This window comes from Nymphalis io, chromosome 7 (genome assembly GCF_905147045.1).
Source record: "Nymphalis io chromosome 7, ilAglIoxx1.1, whole genome shotgun sequence".
In the NCBI taxonomy this organism is placed as follows: Eukaryota; Metazoa; Arthropoda; class Insecta; order Lepidoptera; family Nymphalidae; genus Nymphalis; species Nymphalis io.
This window is the reverse complement of record NC_065894.1, coordinates 10,318,444-10,341,500: the sequence shown is the minus strand read 5'-3', so window position 1 is coordinate 10,341,500 and position 23,057 is coordinate 10,318,444. Positions and strand designations below refer to the sequence as shown.

General features: G+C 36.9%; 1 protein-coding gene across 1 annotated transcript; it reads left to right on the top strand.

Moving 5' to 3' along the window:
- Positions 1-18,448: 18,448 nt before the first annotated feature.
- Positions 18,449-21,299, top strand: LOC126769763 (inhibin beta chain). The gene is made up of 4 exons (XM_050488682.1): positions 18,449-18,453; positions 19,597-19,991; positions 20,217-20,584; positions 20,721-21,299. The coding sequence occupies exons 1-4, from the start codon at positions 18,449-18,451 to the stop codon at positions 20,865-20,867; spliced, it is 915 nt and encodes a 304-aa protein (XP_050344639.1). The 3' UTR covers positions 20,868-21,299.
- Positions 21,300-23,057: the final 1,758 nt, after the last annotated feature.

Sequence of the window (23,057 nt, the reverse complement as noted above, 5' to 3'; positions counted from 1 at the left end):
ACTATCACTATAAGAAACATTAACCACTGTTTCCCTTTACTTTCAATTTGCAGCCAAAAATAGCATGTAATATGCTGTGGCTGTAATTATGTAATATTATATTTAGATACCAATATTGATATATCTGTATCAAGCCCTGCCGGTAAACTCCATAGTCATGTTTTCAAAAGATACAAAATCTTATAAAAGATTGACAAGGAATATAATATATGTATAAATTGTGTTATCCACTACATACGACTTCTCCGCCACTCGTTTCTTAATTGCCTGAAAATGTAGTATGTAATGTCTGTTTTCTTTATATATATTTGCCGGGAAGGCAAATGACCCTACTCCACCTGATGGTAAGTGGTAGTAGAGTTCAAACGCGACGACGGCCAGTACTGTCAGGAAGAATGTTCTGCAGTAGCCGCCCCCGCCTTGTCAGCCGCAAGATGTCTCTTCACGCCTCGTTTGAAGGAACCCAGGTTGTGAGAGGAGGCGAACACGTGAGCTGGTAAAGAATTCAACTTTTTGGAAGTGTGACAAAGAAAGGAGTTGCCAAATTTCTTTTTGCGCGATGGAATTGATGTCACAGTTAGGTGGTGACATCGAGAGTCACGCGTAAACTTATGAAGGAAGGGGAAAGCAGGAATTAGAGAAAATAATTCCTCAGATACAGTCGATAGAAAGCGCTCAGAAGTTACTTAGCGGAGCCATCCCAAAGGAGTGAGCAATATTCAACGCAAGACCATACCTGTGTTTTGTACAACAGGCACGGTTGTTGTGGCGTGAAAAAACGCCGCACCTTGTTCTCCATGAACTCTGGAGTATCCGTGAGACTGTTTTTATAACAGCCTCGATGTAATCCTTTGGATTAAGGTCGCACCGAAAGTCAATCCCCAGCATGGCGATTTCAAGACACGTTCAACAAATGGTACTTGTTCTTTTGTTGATTCACATTTGTATGATTTTAAAAGATATTTGTTTGGCAAAATAGATTTAATAAAAAGCGACGATAATAAATTTAGTTAAGAGTTCTTTCGATGTTCCTCTCCTTTTCAAACAGATCAAATAACTTACTCAACTTAATTGGCTGATTACATATGCTTACATTTCAGCTGGAATTTAAAGTTGATTGAATACCAGCGCAAGTGTAAAAATATTGTTTCAACTTCAGTATAATAACAAATTGAAATAGAACAAGAAAGTTTTAGCTCGTTTCGGTTTACATTCATTAGAAAAATAATAATATGAAGTATTGAACGGACAGTTTTTTTAATCAATCAATCAATCAACAGCCAATCGTTGTCCACTGCTGAACATAGGCCTCTCCCAAGGTGCGCCAAAGCTCCCTGTCCTCCGCCTTCCGCATCCAGTTGGTGCCCGCCACCTTCTTAAGGTCGTCGGTCCACCTGGCTGGAGGGCGCCCTACGCTGCGCTTGCCGATTCGCGGTCTCCACTCTAGGACTCGTCTGCTCCAACGGCCATCGGTCCTACGACATACGTGACCAGCCCACTGCCACTTCAGCCTGCTAATTTTGCAAGCTATGTCGGTGACTCCGGTTCTTTTCCGGATAATCTCATTTCTGATCTTATCCTTCAAAGATACTCCGAGCATAGCTCGCTCCATAGCACGCTGAGGGACTTTGAATTTGTGGACTAGTCCCGCAGTTAGTGTCCACGTTTCGGCACCGTATGTCATGGCAGGTAAGACGCATTGGTTGAAGACTTTCGTCTTCAAACATTGCGGTATAGACGACTTGAGGACTTGACGAAGGTTGCCAAATGCTGCCCATCCCAAGCGAATTCTTCGATCGGCTTCCTTCTCGAAGTTGTTCCTACCGACTTGTATTATCTGTCCTAGGTAGGTATATTCACTAACAACTTCGAGAGGTTTCCCCTCGACGTATATCGGTCCCGGCACGACATGCCTATTGAACATGACCTTGGTCTTGTCCAAGTTCATACCGAGACCGACACACCGGGAAGACTCGCCTAGGCTACGCAGCATTTCGGTGAGTTGTTCCAGCGACTCTGCTATGATGACGATATCGTCGGCAAATCGAAGGTGTGAGATGTACTCGCCGTTTACATTGACTCCATACCTAGTCCAATCCAGCGTTTTGAAAACGTCTTCCAACGCGTTGGTGAACAGTTTCGGGGATATTACATCCCCCTGTCTCACCCCTCTGCGCAGTTGGATCGCCTTCGTCTTACAGTCCTGGATGTGGACAGTCATTGTAGCGGCGTTGTACAGACATCTCAGTACCTCGATATATCTCCAATCGATATGACATCTCTGCAATGAGTCGAGCACTGCCCAGGTTTCGATGGAGTCGAAGGCTTTCTCGTAGTCCACAAATGCCATACACAGCGGCTGATTGTACTCTTCGGTCTTCTGCACAATCTGCCGAACAGTATGGATGTGGTCCACGGTGCTGTAGCCTGATCGAAAGCCGGCTTGCTCTGGGGGCTGGAACTCGTCAAGTCGTCTGGCGAGACGGTTCGTGACGACTCTTGAGAACAGCTTATACACGTGACTCAGGAGGGAGATTGGTCTGTAGTTTTTCAAGAGGGTTTTATCACCTTTCTTGAAAAACAGTACCACCTCACTCCCGCTCCACGTTTCCGGGGTCTTGCCATGTTGGATGACGGAATTAAAGAGGCTTGCTAGCTCTTTCAGGACCGGAGTCCCGCCTGCCTTAAGCAACTCTGTTGTGATTCCGTCATCTCCCGGAGATTTGTTGTTTTTAAGCTGTTCTAGAGCCGCCCTAATCTCTCCTTGGTCAACGACCGGGAGCTCCTCGGAGTAATGGCGCATAAGAGGGGCGCGCTGGTCATCAATACTGATTCCCATGGGTTTATCCGATCTTGAAGAGAACAACAGCCCATAAAACCTCTCTACTTCTCCGATAATCTCAGGCCTAGAGGTAACGACCCCACCATTTTCAGTTTTAAGTTTTGTCAGACGCGGCCTCCCAAACTTGCGAGCGAACACTTTCGATCCCCGATTTTGCTCAATCGCAGCCTTGATGGCATGGGTATTGGAGCGTCGGAGATCGCGTCGCGTCAGCGTTTTTATTGTTCGGTTTAAGGCCTTATCTGACAAAAACGATGGTAGTTCTCGTCGTTTTCTCATGAGCTCGAGTGTCTCAGCAGAGAGTTTTGGTGCGTTGTCTCTTCTCTGTGGCGGAAAACAGTTGCGGGATGTGTTTTGCAGTATTTTGACCAGCGTGTCGGTTCTCTCATCAATGCTGCTTATGGTTTCCAACGCGGTGAATTGATTTTGAAGTTCCATTTGGAACTTTTCGGAGCCTTGAGCAGCTTGGAGCATGGTAGGTCGGAGAGTAGACCTCATCATTCTCGATCTTTCGGCTTTTAAGTTGATATTTAGAGTGCCTCGAACCAAGCGGTGATCACTTCCGGTATTAAACCTGTTGATCACTGAAACATCTCTAAATATGTGCCTTTTATTCGAGATGATAAAGTCTATCTCGTTCCTTGTCACGTTATCGGGGCTTCGCCAGGTCCACCTCCTCTGAGGCTTCTTTTGAAAGAAAGAATTCATCAAAAAAAGCCCCTGCGCTTCGAGAAAGTTTACCAGCATTTGCCCCCTGTGATTTCTGCAGCCCAAGCCGTAAGGTCCGACTTTCGATTCACCGCTATCTTGTACTCCCACTTTAGCATTAAAGTCTCCCATAACAACATTGTAGTGGGCCCTCGAGGTGTCGTTGAGGGCCTTTGCGATGTCCTCGTACATCGCTTCGACCACATCATCAGAGTATGTCGAAGTTGGCGCATATATCTGTACAACCTTCAGGGAGTACCTGTCGGAAAGTTTTAGGACAAGGTACGCTACCCGGTTCGACACACTACTGATTTCCACAATGCTGCTAATGAGATCCTTTTTGACTAGAAAACCGACACCACCCTGGGAGAGGTTATCACCTTCGCGGAAGTAGAGTAAGTTACCGGACTCTAGAGTTATCGTGTCCTCCCCCTGTCTTCGGACTTCAGATAACCCCAGTATATGCCAGTTTATATGACTTAACTCTACTTCTAATTCGGCGAGGTGATGGTCCAGCCTCATCGAGCGTCCATTATACGTTGCCATTTTCAGTCGTTTTATACGGTAGCCTGCCGTGAACCGGTGATTCTTAGCACCCCCTGCCCTGCCGATACCGCGACCGCTACCTTGGTCGGGCCTAGCGGGCTTGCCGGTAACTGGGGGCCTTTTTTTGGGCGCATCTGCCATTTAGGGAGGGGTTTGCCCATACTCGCCGCGCTGGGCAGGCGTGTTGGCGAGCGCAGTAGGGGGTAAGATGTTTATGGGAGGAAGGACGCTGCTGCCCATCCCCCCTTTTCCCCGTCCCTCAGTCGCCTCTTACGACACCCACGGGATGAGATTGGGGGAGTACTATTCTAAGCCGGTACTCCACGGCTTTAGTTTTTTTAAAGAGTTTGATAACTATATCAGCAGTAAAAAATACTTTATACATGTTTTCTTTATATCATCTCAGATATTTTTGCTGATCTTGTTTCTGTTCTATATACATACATTTATAACTTATAATTAATAACATATATTTCTTATATTCAATATAAGTAACCGAAGTATTTGTTTTCATATTTTCAAGAAGCCAGGTTAACGTAAATGGACCTGGTTGAGCTCTGATGGGAAAACCAATGAGATAGACTTCATCTTGTCGACGAGAAGACAAATATTTAATGACGTCTCCGTGATCAATGCAGTCAAAACTGGGAGCGATCACAGACTCGTAAGAGGCTCATTAAATATCAATGTTAAACTCCAGAGGTCCCGACTGATGAAGTCTACGCTCCGACCATCACCTCTTCAAATCCGAAATCCCGAAGCCTTTCAGCTCGAACTCCAAAACCGATTCGATTGCCTAGCAGACTGCGAGGAAGTGGACACATACAACGACAGGTTTGTGGAAACTGTCCGTACGGCTGGGTCTAAGACCTTCAAGACCAGCCATACAAAAGGAACCAAAAAGATCTCTGCCTCTACCCTACGACTTATGGAGGAAAGATGGAAAATGATTCTGACGTCCCCAGCTGATGCTGCCAACTATCAGCTGATCAACAGACAGATTTCAAAGTCTCTAACTCGCGACACTCGCCAATTTAATACAATGCGCATTAAAGAGGCCATCGAGCGGAACAAAGGCTCTAAAGTGTTCGCCAGAGATCTGTCTGTTGGTCAGAGTCAACTGACAAGGCTGAAAACTGAGGATGGCAGAATAGTCACGTCAAGATTTGAGCTGTTGGAAGAGGTTGAGAAGTTCTACGATCAGCTGTACACGACAGCTCAATCACCTGTCAGTAGTCATGCTGCAGATCCCAGAGCAAGACTAACCCGACACTACACTGAAGATTTTCAGGACGTCAGTCTTTTCGAGATTAGAATGGCTCTCGAACAACTCAAAAACAACAAGGCACCTGGTGATGATGGTATTACAGCCGAGCTTCTGAAGGCGGGTGGTACACGGATCCTCAGGGCTCTTCAGAGGCTTTTTAACTACGTCATAGTCAAAGTTCAAACGCCAAAGGCATGGCACAGAATTGTGGTAGTACTTTTCTTTAAGAAGATTGATAAAACCCTTCTGAAGAATTACAGGCCCATCTCACTGCTGAGCCATGTTTACAAGTTGTTTTCGACAGTCATTACGAATCGTCTCGAGCAAAGGCTTGACGACTTCCAGCCACCCGAACAAGCCGGATTCCGGCTTAAGGCTTTAGCACCATAGACCACATACATACGCTGCGGCAAGTTATACAGAAGACTGAGGAGTATAACCAGCCACTTTGCTTAGCGTTTGTGGAATATGAGAAATCCTTTGATTCGATCGAAACCTGGGCCGTGCTGAATTCTCTTCAAAGGTGCCAAATTGATTATCGGTATATCAGGGTGTTAAAGTGCTTGTACGAGAACGCCACCATGTCGATCCGACTCCAGGATCAGAACTCAAAACCTATCCAACTGCAGAGAGGTGTAAGACAGGGAGACGTGATATCTCCGAAACTGTTTACCGCTGCATTGAAATATCAACTTTAATATCACCGGCGAGTACATCACTCATCTTCGATTTGCCGATGACATTGTAATTATGGCTGAGACCTTGGAAGACCTCGGCACTAAGCTCGATGACCTCAGCAGGGTTTCCCAACAAGTGGGTCTAAAAATGAACATGGACAAGACGAAAATCATGTCGAACATCCATGTTGCACCCACTCAAGTCAAGGTTGGAAATTCTGCACTCGAAGTTGTAGACAACTATGTCTACCTAGGTCAGACCATCCAACTAGGTAGGTCCAACTTCGAGAAAGAGGTCAATCGTCGAATTCAACTCGGTTGGACAGCGTTCGGGAAGCTATACGATATCTTCTCATCCCAAATACCGCAGTGTCTCAAGTCGAAAGTCTTCGACCAGTGTGTGTTGCCAGTGATGACTTATGGATCAGAGACGTGGTCACTCACAATGGGCCTCATAAGAAGGCTCAAGGTCACTCAAAAGGCAATGGAGAGGGCTCCGAGTTTCTCTGCGAGATCGAATCAGAAATGATGAAATCCGCAGGCGAACCAAAGTAACCGACATAGCCGGAAGAATTGCTAAATTGAAGTGGCAGTGGGTGGGGCACATTGCTCGCAGAGCCGACGGCCGCTGGGGCAGAAAGGTTCTCGAGTGGCGACCACGAACCGGAAGACGCAGCGTGGGCAGGCCCCCTACAAGGTGGACCGACGACTTAGAACGAGACGCGGGAAGCCGTTGGATGCGGGCAGCGCAAGTTCGGCCAACGTGGAAATCCTTGGGGAAGGCCTTTGTCCAGCAGTGGACGTCTTTCGGCTGATATGATGATGATGATGATAAGTAACCGAAGTCTAGGAATTATTGCTTGATGTTTCTTTGCCTTCCAAGCATTTTGATATTGATTTTTTAACATGAATAATAGTATAAATAAATCATTTCTATTAGTATTAGGATCAGATAAATTTGAAAAAAACTACTACCGTAACAGCCTGTGAATGTCCGACTGCTGGGCACTTTTTCCACAAACCCTAAAGTAACATATTCTATGATAAACCATTTTCTTTTAAAATCAAACCGAAATATCTGTCCGAAATATGTCCTTACATAAGATTAAAAGAAAACGGCCTAAGATTCATAAATATTTATTATTTCTCTTAAAAATAATTCTATATAATTTAAACTTTAAAGTAACGACGCGACTAAAAAATGTAGTCTAGTTAGTAGTTTTTTTCACAAATTAAGCACATGAAAATTCAGTGGTGCTTGCCCGGGCTTGAACCCACGATCATCGATTAAGATTCACGCGTTCTTACCACTGGGCCATCTCGGATTTGTGACTATAATTCATCTCGTGCTTTGCGGTGAAGAAAAACATCGTGAGGAAACCTGCATGTTTCTAATTTCATTAAAATTCTGTCACATGTGTATTCTACCAACCCGCATTAGAGCAGCGTGGTGGAATAAGCTCCAAACCATCTCCACAAAAAGGAGAGGAGGCCTTAGCCCAGCCGTGGGACATAAACAGGCTTTTACTGTAAAAGAAAAAGTATTATTAGTGTATTTTAATTTAATAAAGTGATTTAAATTAGTGTTTCAAACTATAATCGCCACCCTCTGTAGAAATTATTCCACAATAATAGGATTTTTTTATAACTAAATAACCTAAGATGATGAGTATCTGAAATAATAAACCAATCAATTACTTTATTAAATATAGAAGACATACATAATTATTATTACTACTGTACTTGGCGCGAATTGGCGATCTAAGGAATTGTTATTATTTCTTAAAGCGCACTACGCACTAGTTGTCCCTATTTTACCAAGTTACATTTATATGTAACTTGGTAAAATAGGGACAACTAGTGCGAATTTAAATAATTTTAGCGAAAAATAATTTTTGTTCAAATTGAATTAATATATTTTATTAATATAATATACTGAAACAATGTTACACCAAAAACACGGATAATTCGTCTGTGGAGATACAAATATAGTAGTAGCAATAACAGCCTGTGAATGTCCCACTGCTGGGCTAAGGCCTCTTCTCCTTTTTTGAAAAAGAGGTTTGGAGCTTATTCCACCACGCTGCTCTAATGTAAGTTCCGATACAAATATAATAAAAATAATTATAGCAAAAAACTAAAAAAACTCTCAACCGTGCGAAGTTAATGACACTAAAGTTTAAAAGAACACTCGCTTGCCAATAGATACTCAACTCATGCAATTTCACTAAAAGTTTTATTGGCTAGACATTATATGATTTCAATTTTGTTTAAGAACATTTTCTTATTAATACATCGCTGTAGTATACTACGAGTGTAATATAACGGAACTACGGAATACTACTTTATTTATAAAGGTTGTTTAGCTGTTTTTAGTTAAACACTGGTTTATCTCTTTCTGTCATCATTGATTTGTCATTCGAAAGAAGAAAACAGAAGAAGAAAAGAATAATACGTAAAGTCCAATAAAGGACGTAATATTTTGAAGTAAAAAGTAGCAGCTTGTAAGTGTCCCACGGCTGGGCAAAGACCTTCCTACAAGGAATTTTGTGGAGCTTACATGAAATACATGTGGCAGAATTTCAATGAAATTCAACACATACAGGTTTCCTCACGATATTTTCCTTCACCGTTAAGCACGAAATCAATCATTATAAACACAAATTAGGCAAATGAAAACTCAGTCGCGCCACACCGGGCTTGAACCCGCAGTCTTCGATTAAAACTCACCCGTGCGGCTAGCTTCAAGTGTTATTTAGTGATAGTTATAATTAAGCATCATTAAATAATACTTTAAGCGTAAGTTGCCGTTCTCATATGTTACCTAATTATATATTTTTTAACTCAAATTAATAACAAAACTTATAATTAAAGCACTTTGAACTTGTCTCATTAGTCACAACGTATTCTTGTAATTGTAACCGTACATTACAGATTTATCATTGCATATATGTATAATATTTTTTTGTTGATCAAGATGAATATATATTATGTTAAATGATTATCTTCCACTGGAAATAAAACATTTACCAGAAATTTAGAAGCAAAGGCTTTATGTGATTTCCACGGTTTGGAAGCTTAACGTTAAACTTTCTAAGCTGAGACTGGTAATGAGAATTACTTATCTTTTAAATTCAACTGTTTTTATTTGTTCGACCCGGGATTTGACCTGGCAATACCGGACTAGACATAGACATACTGTTTTGATTCAGTATACGAGATATAGGAGCTCACACCTAGATCAAGGCGTGAAGAGACATCATACGGCAAGGGGGGGGCGGCTATTGCAGATTATTCTTCCCGATCGTACTGGCCGTCGTCGCGTTCAGAGTGGAGTGGAGTCATTTGCCTTCTCGGAAAATATAAAATAAGAACCAAAATGTTTTATAAGTTATATATCAATATAATATTCTTAATAATAAATTTATTTTTTAATATTAAATGTCTATATTGGTGTACTAAGCTAACATATATCAATAGATATAGCTAAAAAATGCCTATAGACTAAAAACCTTAATCCAATAATGACAAAACTATCGGCCGATACAAAATCGTCAATGCGCTCTCCGTAACCGGCGCCGTACAGTCGACAGTTGTACCAACAACTGGGATACTGCCAAGAATTGATTGAACGCTGCTAGACTACGTGACGCTAGTTTGTTTATTATCTAACAATGTCAACGCTTAGTCGTATTTATAATTATTTCAGTCACGTTTAATAAAAATGCTAAAATGACTTGTTTGGAATTTTAAGAAAGTAAAAGTTTTTTTTATGTTCGTATAATTTCTTTATTAGCTTTTTTGCCATTGTAAATAAAAAAATACAAAATTTGAATAGAACGTTAAAGGATTATATATAGAGGCAAAACCTTTTAATATCGGATACAGGCCAATTTATTAATTGCCAGATATTTTTAATTGAAGAATAAGTTTGAAATAAGATTGTCAAAATTTAATTTTGATTTTCTGATAAAAATTCGTTGACTTTAATCTCCCACGTTTCTTCTCTATAAAATTTGAAACTGGCAGAACATACACATACACATGCCTATAGCAAAAAAAGTAAACTGGCGATTGAAAAAACGGCACTCATAAGTATTTTTGTACGTTAAGCTCTTATAATAGTTATAAGTTCCTAGTTATATAAAAATAGTTAAAGTTAATTATTTTTATTGTCTTACTCCAACGTTTGGTAACGTGGGTGAAAGACAATATCATTATCGTCCAATCCATAAACGATAGGATTACACAGATAAGAATTTATAAAAAATGTATTTAAATATAGATGAAAAAGTTTAAAAAGTCTTAGCACCGACTTTAAAATGTTTTAAATAATAGCCATTATAAATTTAAATATTTTTAATAATGAATTTAAAAAAATTGTAATGAAAAGCTATCTCAGGCTTACTCAGGCTTATATTATTGCTATAAACTAACTGGAAGTAGATTTAAAAAATCACTAAACCTGATTAATGCTATTTTAATGAATAAAGATTTTGATTTAATTTGATGTATATACTCGTACATATCAAGTTATATTAATTCCCAACACGCATATTTCCTGACGATTATTTCTTTTTCCGCTATGCAAATCGATGCACTCGAACACTTCGGCTCTTAGATGTTATCAGATATAATCAGATGAAGTTTCATGTACACTTGGTGGTAGGACTTTGTACAAGCCCGCCTGGTGGTATTACCCACTCATCAGATATTCTATCCCCAAACAGTAATACTTAGTATTTTCGTGTTCCGGTTTTAAAGGTAAATTATTAATTTAAAATAATACAATTAACAAAGAGGCATCTTCTAATAACTATTGTATTTATCGTTATTTAGTGTTTAGTTAAGTGTTTGTTCGAATCTGATAAATACACATTTTCTTACTATTGTAATAACACTTTTACTATAATATTTCTTTGCTGGCTTATTAGTGTGTAGCACTTTGTAGAATCGTAGCACGTCTACAGCGTAGTTCAGTCTATTTGCCAACGAAATTAAATCGTAGGTTAATTATTTATATAAATATTATTAGTCTGTTTTATTTAGCAGCGAAATAGCGGAATATATTTTTTCTTCATTTTATTTAAGTAGAATTGTTATGTATTTTATTGAAATGTATTGTAACAACTAAAAATTTTAGATAATTATTTATATAATGATTACATTTTAAAATATAATAAAAAATAACCTTTTTAGCACAAAGGAAGTTATATATAAATAAAAAAGTTAATAAATAAGCAATCATATATTTAGTCAATCTTATTATATTGCTCAAAATAGTTTATCTGTTTCAATATTTTAATCATACTATTATAGTCACTATAAATGTAATATTTTATAAAAGGGATTATGTTTTTATTATTATTTACCTTTTGAAAAAATCAACATTTAATATTTAATCATATGTATAATATAAATAATCGACTACCGAAGTACTAACGTTGACCTCCACGACAAAAATACGAGTATATTTAAAATCTTTATCGAAACGCTAACGATACTGCATTCTTAAGAAATTAACAAAAAAACCCACCCCAGCTAACCGCTAGCCGCAGAAAACTTGCCAGCTATTTGTGAATCATGTCCACCCCCGGAGTATATAAAGCGAGGGTTTCCCAAGACAATTTAGTCGCGCCACATCCACCGTGAGGGAAGGCTGCTCGTCGCTGTCAATGGAAAACTTTTTACGTAACTCGATCGACGATAATTTTCCTACGTGAAGGTAAGTAGCTTTTTGAAAGTCTCACAACAAATTAACACAATAACACTCGCTCTGGTTCTTTGATGTCATTAAATTTATTATAAAATCAACTATATTCATACGATGCTTAAGATTCCTTAAGATAATAATTATGACATTTTACTTACTTGTATTTCTTTAATTTCTTTTGATTTGATCAATTTATTAACTATAACTTAATTTAACAAATATTTATTAAATATTATTGTTAATTATATTAGGGTGAAAGGAATTCATATTTCTTATGCAAGAATTTTAAATCGCTGAGTAATAAGCAGACATACAATAAAAAAAATATTCACAAAGGAAACTCAAAGAACATTAGCGAAATTACAAAGAACTGATTAAATTATATATATATAAAAAGAAATGATTAAAGACGTATTGTACGTCTGTAATTTTATATTATAATACGAAATTTGATGTCATAAAGGAAACAAATCGTGTATTCAATAAGAAATGCTATTCTGCATATGTATATTTAAATGCTGATAATTTGTAAAGACAAAGTCATTACTTGTTCATTTTTTGCTCCGTAATTTATCTTCTTAACATTTTATTATAAGCAATAAATAAATTGAGTCTTAAAAAAATTATTATTTTCCAAATAAACTAATAGTTTACTTTTAAATAAAATTTAAATCGACTTGAAATGCTAACACAAACACGGAACATTTATATAATTTAAATCTTAAACACATTAAAAAGTTATGACCGAAGCCAAGTCGGTTCGCCTATTCCATTAATAAAATGAAATAGTACGCTTATATACTTAATATTTCGTTCCGTGATGAGGTCACGTGATAAATTGCGTCTCTCTCTTCAAACTAATATAAAAGTTGTGAAAATCTTTCTCTTTAAATTTTATTTACTTAAATACAAGTTTCGGAAGAACAAAAATATTAATTTACTTATAACTTTTCTTAGCACAAATGTTTAAAATGTACTATTTTATGCATAATATGTAGGCTTATAGTATGTATTAATACCTTTTTCATATAATGTAAGTAGGCGGACGGGTAGCGGAGTAGGGTAAATGGACCACCTGAAGGTAAGGTCACCACCGCCTATAGACATTGGTTTCGTAAGAAATATTACCATTCCTCACATCGACATTGCGCCAACACCAACCAAACTGTAGTTTCTCCGCTTCACTCACCCTTCCTACCGAACAAAACAATACTGAGTATTGCTATTTGGCGGTAGAATATACCTACCTACTACGGTACCTACCCAGACGGGCTTGCACAAACTCTACCCCCAAGTAGGTTACACCAATAACAATCAGTAATAGTGAGTTTTGATATTTTATTTTTATATATATGTAGGTTATCGTAGGTATTTAAATATAAGGCACGGACAGTGTTTCGTGTTGGGTATTTAAGAAAGTGGACTTTATTTAAGATTTCATTATCTTTTTATTAAATATATTTTATACATAAAGTATATAACATGTCTAAATTAATTATTTATTACAAATTATTATATAGTGGCTAAATTATACAATATTTCTACATTCGGCCTTACCGCTCGAACAATCGCACTAGGAAATATTATAACGTTAACTCTTATTAGTTTATTTAAATTTGATAATCACGTCGATTTGATTTTGTAGTTTCCATTTAAATTCAAAATTAAATTGTAATATGATACTTGACGTATGTTTTTAAGTTTATTTAAAATTAAATGATATAAAAGATTATTAAAAAATCAAAGTTCAATTATGGGTGTAACTTAATTGTACACATTCTTATTACTAGAGATTATCGTTTTTATATAAAAAAAAATCTAATCATACTAAGTATCATTTATGAACCAATTTTAAGATCTTTATGAAGTCCATAACTAGAATATGATTTTTAAAATTGCAAGTAAAAGAAATCCTATCTTAGCGCATACTTACATAAATAAACATATGTGCCAAATTTAGAGGATAAATGTTATGAAGATATTTACTACCTAATACTTTAATAGCTAAGAGTTTGTGAAATTGTTTGAATGCTATAATCTCACGATCGTCCTGTCCGATTCGTAAATATCTTTTCATATATATCTATACTAATATTATAAAGGCGAAAGTAACTCAGACAGTCAAACACACACAGTGTCGTAAGAGACTGTGTATGTCTGTAACAGTGTGTGTACGCTTTCACGGCTAAACCACTGTACTGGTTTTTATGAAATTTGGTACGAAGCAAGCTGGTACCTCAAGGACATAGGCACGAAGACTACCCCCATAAAATGAAGCCTTGTTCGAAAACTAAACTATATATTATATAATATAACATCACTCGTCGTCGTCGATCAACCGCGGCGGAAGAGTAACGTTTAAAATGGGTAAAATCGCGCGAGACAGCTAGTTACAATAACAAAATTTAAGGAAATAATAATTTTTAGCCTCTTTCTAAGAATATAACTTACACTTAAGGCTTTTTGTCTCAATATACGTTATATATTCAAAAAGAGGCTTACATAGTCTTATTTGTGAGGTATGATTATATATTTTCTTATGCTTCGTTATTTAATTAATTAATAACCTTATAATTGATAATGATTAAGAATAAAAGCCCTACGATATAGAATATCACAATAGGTGCTAATTTTAGGTATATTGTTAAAGTATATACCTAAATTTTCTATACAGAGCTGAACATATGTTCTTTCCCGCGTTGAATCAATAATCTTTTAATAAACCTACATGTACTATTTAGCGACCGCAATTATCAGCATATTATTTTTAATACTAAACTTATATTCAATTAAGACAAATGTATAAAATATTGTAATTCTACAACTATTATAAAAAGGTATTATGTAACTAACGTTTGTAATGTATTTATTTCCATTGTAAACTCGGTTTTTGTTTTCAAAACATGCGTAATACATAAATTTAAAACATTGTCAAATTTCTGCCAGTCGTAAATGTATGTTATTCTTTCCATTTATATTGAAACCAAGAATAGTCTAGTCTTTAGGCTTTAGAATACATTACAATAATTTGACTATTCAGAACATAAACACTCACCAATGCCAATTTATCTCTTTAGTATATTTTATTCGTAACAATAATATAAGAGAAATGTTATTAAAAGTAAATTATACGAGTATTTTTTCTAGAATTATTTTAACCTTGCCTGTGGCCTTGGTCTAGGACATAAAAACATTCAACCTACACTCAGGCTTTTAATATTAAAATTGTTTTCAATCGAATAACATAGACCTAACCTAGAATTCTAATTGAACGATAACATCGCCGACACCGTGTTAAATCATGTTATTTTAGATATTTTAGCCAAATTTACCTGGAAAGAGCATATTTACATGCACTATCTTGTTAAAAATAAAGCGCCTTAAGCGCGAATGAAATAAAAATATTTTTCCAACGATATTCATAGATTAAAAATATTTTAGTATTGGTTTTCTATTTTATCTGTTTATATTGTTACCTCTATGCTTGTCTTAATGAATGAATGACAGTCACTTTACGCGTTCCTGTTTATTTATAGCGATTTCTATAAGAAGTCAAAGTTTGACACTGTATTTAGATGCGAGTGCTTAAAACTTTTTTGTGATGCTGCATGGAATAGAAAATGGTACACCAAAGGCACGGACAACAATTCTCTACAGATTTAATTTCATTTGATTTAAATTAAGCAGGCAATAAATATTTGATATACGCTGAAAAAATGGACGTGACGTGACAGATGGACATTCATAATAGTCATCCTATACGGGTTCCATTTTCGCATTGGGTAGGGTAGCTTTAAGAAATCCTAAAAGTGCGCGCACTACTCATCTTATTACTAATTGAAACACAAAAGTTCTTGTTCTTAAAACTGAAAATAACAGTTTAATTTTATACATAAATTTAAGAAAGTATAACTTTTGTTTTTTTTTTTTTATTATACAGTTTTTATTCCTATATTATCTGTATGTATGGTGTGTTGACAAATAAAGGACAAATCTATTCTGAATGCGATTTATCTTTTTGAAAAACATTTCATTTTGATACGTTAAATGGAGAAACGATTCGCTGAAATTCAATCATAAGGTGATAACTGAAATGATTCTTTAAATAAATATAATAATAACATTCTTAGTAACGGTCCCTAAATTCAACCATTAATTATATAACATTTCAAATGTGTTTTGTACATGATACTTCCTTCGATAACAATAACTATTATTTGATAAAAGCAAACACTGGATTTATTTTGTAACGTTATAAGTAGTACTGAACACATTTCATTTTTAAATTAAATGTTTTTTTAATTATATCTATTAAATAGATTATAATTAAGGTTGATTTTCATACATAATACATAGGTACCTAATTGTTAATACTCAATACAGTTGCAAGCCTTAAAAATTAAAAATTCATAATTCTGTGTTATATTCAAATTTATCTCAATTGAGATTAATGTGATGTATTCACAAGTGCAAGAGTCTCTGTGTAGAGTATAGTTTGTTTTGTTTTTTTTCCCCTTTTCTGGCGTGTATGTTTTTTAAGCCGACACGATGTCATTTAGAATCTTAAAGCCTAGTGTCAATACTAAATTGCGTGTTGACGTTTTAAAAAAATAATTATTAAATCTACCTGCGTTCTTGCTAACCATACAATTTATTGTTGTTCAAACGTAAAATATAACTACCTGTGACGGCGGAAAAGTAAAATCAAGACATTCGTAATGGAAGAAGGGAGTATAAGTCACGCAACTGGAGGTATTACTGTTAACAATTAACGCGAAATGTAAAACTTCGAAGAAAAATAATCGCGATACCGATCAGCGCCTTCAGGTTCAATGACCTAGTACCATAGCTATGTATAATAATGATAAGTATTATTAAATGATAGCATTAGTTTTTTTAGCTATTTAATTTTTAAGTAAAGCTATTATATTAATAAACGGTAACGTTAAAAAAAATCTAAATTTATCCTTTATATAAAAACAAAAAAAAATGTTAAAAATGAAATAAAAGATTACTTCTTTTGTTTCAATTAATTAATTATCATTTTAACCACCTTTTTGTTGTTTAGTGTTATTATACTAAATTAATATTTAAAAATAACTATAATTATTAACCTATAGATAAAAACAGCGCCTTGCGCCTTTTCCGTAAAGAAAATAGAAGAACAGCGCCTACAATAAATTCGAGTAAGAAAATAGTACCTATCACCGCGCAGAATGTCATTAAATCCGTAAAGTTATTTCTGCATAAATCTTGCACAGATTAAGACAACATTTACAAAAAAAAAATAAGAAAAATATTTTATATGCAGACAGAACTCTTTTAAGGGAACTTTATTTTATTTTATTTTTGTTTGGTATATATGGTTTAGGCAAATATTTACATAAAGATAAAATAGTATGCAGTAGGCGTCATGAAGTACAGTTAATTCTGCTAACTACAAAATCTATTGGGGTCATCTGTCAACCTCGTTAGGTAGGTTAGCTTACTTAACAGTTGTGAGCTACTTTCACGAATTTTCGCATATTATTAATAAATTCTTGCCTTGAGTTTCTTAAGAATGGAAACACAAGGTAAAGTTAACTTCCCTGAACTTAATTTCGTTGGTTAATAGAGCTAATACATGAATGAATATAAGTAGTTTTACTATTGGTAGGGCTTTGTGCAAGCTCCTCTGGGTAAATACCACCCACTCATCAGATATTCTACCGCAAAACAGCAGTACTTGGTTTTGTTGTGTTCCGGTTTGAAGGCACAAGGGTCATAACATGTTAGTTCCCAAAGTTGGTGGCGCATTGGCGATGGAAGCGATAACATTTTTTTACAATGCCAATGTCTATGGGCGTTTGTGACCACTTACTATCAGGTGGCCGATATGCTCATTGTCTACCTATTCTATATCAAAAAAATAGTTCTATATACTCTAAAAACAGTAATTAACCGTTTTGCTAAAATGATTTGAATGATTCGCTTATTTACCGTTACTGTTCTCCGTTCTGAAGACCAACATTTAGGAATTTTACTGAGGCTAACTAGTCTCGGGTCTAAATCATTTTGTTAAAAGTATCAAATGAAACCGCAATCTAGTAACATGGTTTAATAAACTGTAAACAAATCAAGAGGAGAGGAGACATTAGACAGATACATATGTGAAATTTCTTTTGCTCATTCGCTCACGTAAAATTTTTAAATCTATTTTTGTGTTTTATAAAATAATTTAAACTAAATGATGTTTATTCTAGATTGTTAATAACATGGTGATATCTATAGATCTATGGAAGCATCCTATGTTTGTTCTTTTATATTACTGAGCGTTTTCACTTCATTATAAAAGTATAATACCACAAAGTACCAAAATCTTAAAAGTTTTCTTTAAATTTTAGTAGACCATATATGGAACAATTTATATCGGGCACAACGGTGACTTTTGTTAAGAAGGTTCGCGAAATACCTATTGTAATCGTGACACACTTGCCACAAGCGATTTACTATTTTATTAGGCGGTGTGGAAAAAAAATCAAGTTCTTTTAAAAACAAATCGCAATCTTTGATATGAAACTCCTTTGGGTAAGCATAAAATTTTTAAGTCGAACTTTAATGAAACGTGTCTCACGCAAATATTTTTAAATAATTTATGTTTTTCTATTTGTAATTCGACTACTGGGCACTCCTCCGTATGTTCTTATCAAGACGAAATGGCGTAACGAAACGAAATTCGAAAGTTAATTAAGTTTTTTTACTATAATGAGTCAAAAATATTAATATTAAATACATTCATTACTTTTTGCTTTAGTAGACCTAACTTCAATAACGTATGAATAAATTTCGCTCAACCCTGGCAATTTACCTTGGTAGTAATAATACTGCGTCTGCAATTGAAAGATTGATCAGGCGTAAATTGGTACTTAACTACGTTGCTGAAGACCTATGCGAACATGCTTAGTTTTCGTGTAAACTAAATTAAAGAGGGCATAAGAATCGATATAGTTTGTTGCATAACATTGCACTAGCGACACGTTCGATCCGCTGCCGTGAATTATTCAACCCCCATGTACTATAGCTAATTTTAAACTGGCCAATTGACCGCCTTAGTCTTTACCATGCGATTTATCGTTAAATATGAAAGGCAAGAGCAACGTATGATTATTAATTCAGTATTTCTTTATAACTCGGCCGCTACAGTGCGATGGATATGAACTTGTTTGTATCAAGTCAATTTATTTTTAATACTTACAACTAAAAAAGAACAAATTGTGTTTCTGGTATGTAAACCGGAATAATAATAATAATAATAATCGTGTGTATCGCTGACACCGTTCTAACCATTTATCTCAATTTTTTTTTTGATTATGCTTCATAGAAGTCTATTCTGCAAATACGATATTTGCCACAAAAAAAACTAATTTTTAGTACTAGTACTTATGATATTTACATAAAAACTAGACAAGATTTTTAATATTTAAACAATATTTACAGGTAAAACCGACAAAATTTTATTATTAATGTTTTTATTTTATTTTATGTACACCTTATAAATTAAATGGTATATTCATTTTTGTAAATATTTAGAATAAAACAAGTTTTTTTTAGGCAATTATTTTTTTTTTTCTTTTCAGGCGTCACAATGCGCAGTGCTGATGGCCTGCATGGAGTTCTATTTGCACCGTTGGATATTCCGTAGTCAAAAATTTTCATATATTTTAACGAGTATAACAGCTGCTGTGATGCTGTTATTGATGTGTTATTTACGTCCAATCATTATGTTTTTCTACTTGATGTCGGTGTGCGCGCGGTAACACGCACCTGAATCGGCGTGTGTATTCGTGCTTATTTGAACGAGTAGACACGGCGACCGGGCTAGTGTAGCCTACAGCCATAGGCGACAAACATGCGCACCCGGCCTTACCCTTCCATCCCTCTCCACGCCTCACAGCTGCTGTTCGAGTCATTTCGCCTTAGGTAGGGACCATAGGGCCACTTTCAGAAAGCTTGTAGTATCGTCATTTGAATTAGAAAGTTCTCTGTTATTAGGTGAGACGCTAAATGGTCAGCGTCTTATCGAGTTCCGACTAGGCCAGGAAGCAGAGTCGGAACAGGGGCTGTCAGTAGCGGCAGCCGAGTTATTGGTGCGCGCTGAAGCGACACCGAAAGCACGCCGTCTACGCTACACGCTCTGGGCGTTCACCGTTCACGGGAACTCGAGCGTAGGCGAACTCGCCGGCACTACAGTAGCCGGGGGTGTGTTATTAACTTTATTATATTTTCATTTATTATTTACATACTCCTTTGCTAGGCCATAAATTAGGTATCAAGGACAACTAGTATAAAAGTATAATATAGTGTGTAGAGATGGTGTTTAATTATCAACCAATCATTCAACTCATTCTAGTATGTTACATGTGTACAAATAAATTTAACATATTTTTGATATAGAATGTTATTTTATAAAACAACGTCGTTAAGGTGGTAGAAGCGGTCGAGGATGGCAGCGGGTAGACGTAACGGGCGCCGCGCGGCGGTGGGCGGCGGCGGGCGCGCTGGAGCCGCTGCGGTTGCTGGTCGACTGCAGCGGGTGCGCGGGCCACGTACGACTGCGGCTGGGCGGCGCGGCGGCGGCGCGACCGCTCCTGCGACTGCGGGTCGCGGCTCGTGCGCCTCGACGTCGCCGTGCGCTCGACTGCGATGCCGCCGCCCACGGCCGCTGTTGCCGACAGACATACTACGTGAGCTTCCGCGCGCTCGGCTGGGACGACTGGATCGTCGCTCCTGAGGGCTACTACGCTAATTATTGCCGTGGCGCGTGTGAGCCATACCTCAACTATCACTCGCAGGTAAGATTCTAAGATTTATATCACAATTTTAGTGTGATTACAGTGAATCGTTAAGGCAATTTAAATGTATTGGTATAATTATTACTTATGTTGAAATTTGAAAGTTAACTTTGACTTAATTGAACAAATTACGCAGGTGGTGGAGGCGGCACGACTGGAGCGCGCCGCGTGCTGCGCGCCCGTGCGCTTCTCCGCGCTCTCGCTCATCTACTTCGGTGCCGACTCGAACATCATCAAACGCGACCTGCCCGAGATGGTGGTCGAGGAGTGCGATTGCCCGTAGCGGCCCTGTACATAGCCTCCGCCGCGTCGCCCCGCCTCTCTCCCGCCGCCCATGCGGTAACGCTTTCGCCGCTCGAATCCGATTTAATCCGAATCGATTATAAATAATATTCTCGACTTGTGTAATATTTTGTTCCTCGCGTTCGAAAGACTATATCCTAAAATCGAATAACAAGACTGTCTGCGGTCGATTCGCGTCACGACTGCGGTGCCGCTAAGACATTTTGCATTCCAGTGCGGCGCGTCACACGCTGGGTGTCGAGTTCTGTTGCGTTACGAAACCGTACCTCAATATCGCAACCTGCCAAATTCCCTCGCAACCACGTGTGTGACGAGCCGTTTCTGCGACCGGCAGCCGCACGTCGCGGGCGCGTATCGTGTGTAGACGGCCTAAATAATTAAATATGCCGTTTTCTTTCACCCCGTTTGGTGATCGCTTGTAATTATTGTAAACTGTATTATAATAATTATTATAATTATAATAATAATAAATCAACTTTTTCATAATTATTACGATTTCTTTTATTTGATTTTATGTATATATAAAATATATATAAAATATATAATATATATTGTAAGGATTTATTAGAAAATGCCTTGAAATTAAAATATGCTTTGGAATACATGAATGATTTTAACCAACCTTATCTTAATTGATAGTCAACCAAATATGTTAACAACATTTAAAAAAATATAAAATGTTGTATAATTCATAATTGTTTATTAATATTTTGCGAAACGAAATAAACATATTATAACTCGTAACAAGAATCTATTACATTGAAAATGCTATATTTTTTTTAGCGAGGGCAAATAAAAAAGTTACTCTAGTCCCGATTGTACTTTCTACCAAAGACGCTTATTCAACTATACAAAACTGCAATACTCAACACGTGGAGGCGTACGAAAATGTGTACAGTCGGACCAAGATCGTATCACTATAGGAGAATTAAAATTTAAACATTAATAATAACAATAGAGATCTAATAAGAGACATATTTATAATGTCTTAAGCTGTAGATATTATATATATTCTTAACCGATGATCGTGGGCTTAAACCCGGGCAAGCACCACTGAATTATCATGTGCTTCATTTGTGTTTATAATTCATCTCGTGTTTGACGGTGAAGGAAGACATCGTGAGGAAACTTGCTTGTGTCTAATTTCATTGAAATTATCCCATGTGTGTACTCTACCAACCCGCATTGGAGCAGCGTGGTAGAACAAGCTCCGAAAACCTTCTCAAAAAAAGGGAAAGAAGGCCTTAGCCCAGTCGTGGGACATTAACAGGCTGTGACTGTAAGCCTGCTTCGCTGGAATTATAAATTAAGATTATAATTATAGAGCACACGCTTTCATTGTATTTAAAATACTCGTACCGATACAGAAGTATCAACTGTTAAATAAATTTATAATATGAAAATTATGTTAAGCATTACGCATTTGACATCCCTATATACCGATCAAAATATTTATATTATTGGATTTTTTATAACAGGAATCCTACCAATTTGATAGAAGTAAGATGAATTGCGGATGTGATGTGCTTGATATGTGTTTATAATATATCTACTGGTGATAAGGCTTTATGCAACCCATCTGGGTAGGTACCACCCACTCATCAGAAATTCTACCGCTAAATAGCAATACTTTACTTTACTTTATACTTTATTGTACACCACAAAGCGAAAAAAACAATACAAAACATGGATACAGCCTAAATAAAAGTAGCGTATACGTAAGTCACCGGTAATAATTCTAATAGCGCTAATGTCTATGGACGATGGTGACCACTTACCACTAAGTGGCCCATTTGTCCGACCGTCTACCTATGTTATAAAAAAATGCGTGTGGTGGGGAAGGGAAACATCGAGAGGAAACCTTAATATGTCAAATAAAAAATCCAAGTTTTCATCTCGACCTCAACGCCATTCCCTGACGGCCATTGTAGGTGAAGACTTCTCGCTACCGAGCGTGATAAACGCCATGATCTGTAGCGAAAGGTGCTGGAAGGAGATCTTTCTGCGAAAACGTGATATCGTAGAAGGAGGGCGCAGAGTGGGAGCGTGAGAACAGTGCTTCCGCTGACCCGCATCGCTGAAAAAGACAGGGAGGAGGCAACAGCGCTATAAACAGTTTCTTCTCCCACCGTAAATGTCGCTGGAGCCAGGTGCCAGGTTCAGCGCCGGT